This window comes from Protobothrops mucrosquamatus, unplaced genomic scaffold (genome assembly GCF_001527695.2).
Source record: "Protobothrops mucrosquamatus isolate PMUCROS unplaced genomic scaffold, P.Mucros_1.0 scaffold12022, whole genome shotgun sequence".
Taxonomy (NCBI): domain Eukaryota; kingdom Metazoa; phylum Chordata; class Lepidosauria; order Squamata; family Viperidae; genus Protobothrops; species Protobothrops mucrosquamatus.
The window spans coordinates 2986-5936 of record NW_015397800.1 but is presented as its reverse complement, the minus strand read 5'-3'; the positions used below and the strand labels follow the sequence as shown (position 1 = coordinate 5936).

General features: G+C 45.7%; 1 protein-coding gene across 1 annotated transcript in view; it reads right to left on the bottom strand.

Annotated features, from left to right (window-relative positions):
• Positions 1-500: 500 nt before the first annotated feature.
• LOC107301371 (serine/threonine-protein kinase 38-like) overlaps positions 501-2951 on the bottom strand; it is a gene marked incomplete at both ends in the record, with an annotated part of 4672 nt that continues 2221 nt past the window's right edge. Inside the window, 2 exons of the mRNA XM_015830606.1 lie at positions 501-562; positions 1190-1292. Of these exons, the coding sequence (XP_015686092.1) occupies positions 501-562; positions 1190-1292 (165 nt within the window). The remainder of the gene's footprint in view (positions 563-1189; positions 1293-2951) is intronic.

Genomic DNA, 2951 nt, shown 5'->3' with positions numbered 1-2951 from the left:
TACCTAGTTGGGTCATGAAACGTCTGCAAGAAAACCACCAAGCTCAGAGAGCCCCATGGACCCCACAGTCCTCCTCCTCCTCCTCCTCCTCTTCCCTGCAAATCCCACTCCCTTCTAGCACTGATGATGTTACCTAGTTGGGTAATGAAAGGTCTGCAAGAACAAATCCAAGCTCAGAGAGCTACAACGACCCCACAGTCGTCATCCTCATCCTCCTCCCCTCTACTCCACAATCCTCTCCTCCCTTCTAGTTACCTAATTGGGTCATTGAAATGTCTGCAAGAACAAAACCAAGAGTGCTACAAGGATCCCATAGTCCTCCTCCTCCTCCTCCCTTCTAGCACTGATGATGTTACCTAGTTGGGTCATGAGATGTCCGCAAGAACAAAACCCAGCTCAGAGAGCTACAAGGAGGACCTGAAGACCACCTGACTTCCTCGGGACCTTTTGACATGGAAGGACTTTGCAGAGCTCAACAGGGTCTCCGGGAAAGCACTCACCAACTGCCGCCTGTTCTTCTTCCACGTTTCTGCTTTTCTCTTGGAGTTCATATTCTGAAAGGCTGAATTCACGAAACAGAGCTAGGTGAATGCTTTGCATTTTTAACAGCATCACAAAAAATTCAGCCTGCTTACGGATTCTAATGCAGGATACGAAGGGGCGCATCGGGTAGGGCAGGAATGAATGACAGGGCCTTTTCTTGGGCAAACGTTAAAAAAAAACCCCCAAAAAACCCCTAAAAAGCTATTTTAACCGTTTCTTTCCCTCCCTAAATGTGTCATCGACACAGAATTGCAATGCATTAAAAGAGCCGTTCTGCTCCAAAGGCTTTGGAGACACGATATCGGAAACGGTATCTCTTACAACTTCCCTGTTGCCTTGCAGATATTTCATTACTACACTAGGTGACGTCATCAGCGCTAGACCTTTTAGAGCATTGATAAGGTGGTGTGATTTGGTAATGAAATGTTTGCGAGGAAACCACCAAGCTCGGAGAGCGTCAAGGACCCCACAGTCCTCCTTCCAGCACTGATAATGTTACCTAGTTGGGTAATGAAACGTCTGCAAGAAAACAGGCAAGCTCAGAGAGCACCAAGGACCCCACAGTTCAACCCTGAACTATAAATATTCTCCTCTATCAACACAATAGGCAGAACATTTATCATAAGCGGGAATCTGCAGTACTTACAGAAGTCACTTGGCGGATTATGCGTAAGGTTTCTGTAGAATTCAGTTCGGTGAGCTTTCTTTAAACCTGTGCATAGCCCAAAATCAGAGAGTTTTACATGCCCCTACAGAAAGAAAACATTACTCATATGATTAATCCAGATGACTGATGTAAATACGTACTTCTGGAGCAATCCCCCGATTTACATCTAACCGTCCACCAGCAGAACTGTGCCAAACAAAGCACAAAACCGCGCTTGAGCAATGGACACGCAAATGGATTTAAAGCAAATGTTTAGCACTATTTTATTTCTAAAATTTATATAGCCACCCATTTATTAGCCACAGTAACTCTGGGCGGCTTACAATGTTAAAAAGATAAAAGCGTATAAAGTGTAATAAATAGAAATACAGTCTTATAAACATCAACCTAGCTAACAATATGGGGAGGGAGGGAGCTTGGAGAGAAGGGGAGGGGGTGGGAACTGTTCTTAATCTATCAACTTACCCACCCCCAAGGTGGAGCCCCTCCGTTGGTGCTTGAAGCCAACTGGCAGAGCCAAGTCTTTAAGTTCTTATGCAGGGGTCTTCAAACTTGGCCCTTTTATGACTTGTGGACTTCAACTCCCAGAATGCCTCAGCCAGCATGCCTGGCTGAGGCATTCTGGGAGTTGAAGTCCACAAGTCATAAAAGGGCCAAGTTCGCAGACCCCTGCTCTTATGGATGGTGAGGAGGGTTGGAGCTGACCTCACATATTGATATCTCGTTTTGGGGAGGGTGTCGTTTGAAGGGTGATTTCTACAATCAGCCCTTCAGTGGACAGGTTTTGGATGGGCAGGTTCAACCTTAGACAAGAAGATTTCTGTTTCATAAGAGGAGGGGAGATGTCAAAACCAACCGCAGCCCAGTCATTTCAGCCATGGTGTTGAGGATGTCACAAGTACCTACGAGAAGAGTGTTTTCTCAATTCTCAGCAACTTTAAGCTGGGTGTACTTCAACTCCCAGGAATATGGACTTCAACTCCCAGAATTCAACTCCTAGAAGTGTGGACTTCAACTCCCAGAAGTGTGGACTTCAACTCCCAGAAGTGTGGACGTCAACTCCCAGAATTCAACTCCCAGAAGTGTGAAATTCAACTCCCAGAAATATGGACTTCAACTCCCAGAATTCAACTCCCAGAAGTGTGGACTTCAACTCCCAGACTTCAACTCCCAGAAGTGTGAACTTCAACTCCCAGAATTCAACTCCCAGAAGTGTGGACTTCAACTCCCAGAAGTGTGGACTTCAATTCTCAGAATTCAACTCCCAGAAGTGTGGACTTCAACTTCCAGACTTCAACTCCCAGAAGTATGGACTTCAACTCTCATAATTCAACTCCCAGAAGTGTGGACTTCAACTCCCAGAAGTATGGACTTCAACTCCCAGAAGTGTGGATTTCAACTCCCAGAAGTGTGGACTTCAACTCTCAGAATTCAACTCCCAGAAGTGTGGACTTCAACTCCCAGACTTCAACTCACAGAAGTGTGGACTTCAACTCTCAGAATTCAACTCCCAGAAGTATGGACTTCAACTCCCAGAAGTGTGGATTTCAATTCCCAGAAGTATGGACTTCAACTCCCAGAAGTGTGGACTTCAACTCCCAGACTTCAACTCCCAGAAGTGTGGACTTCAACTTCCAGACTTCAACTCCCAGAAGTATGGACTTCAACTCTCATAATTCAACTCCCAGAAGTGTGGACTTCAACTCCCAGAAGTGTGGACTTCAACTCCCAGAAGTGTGGA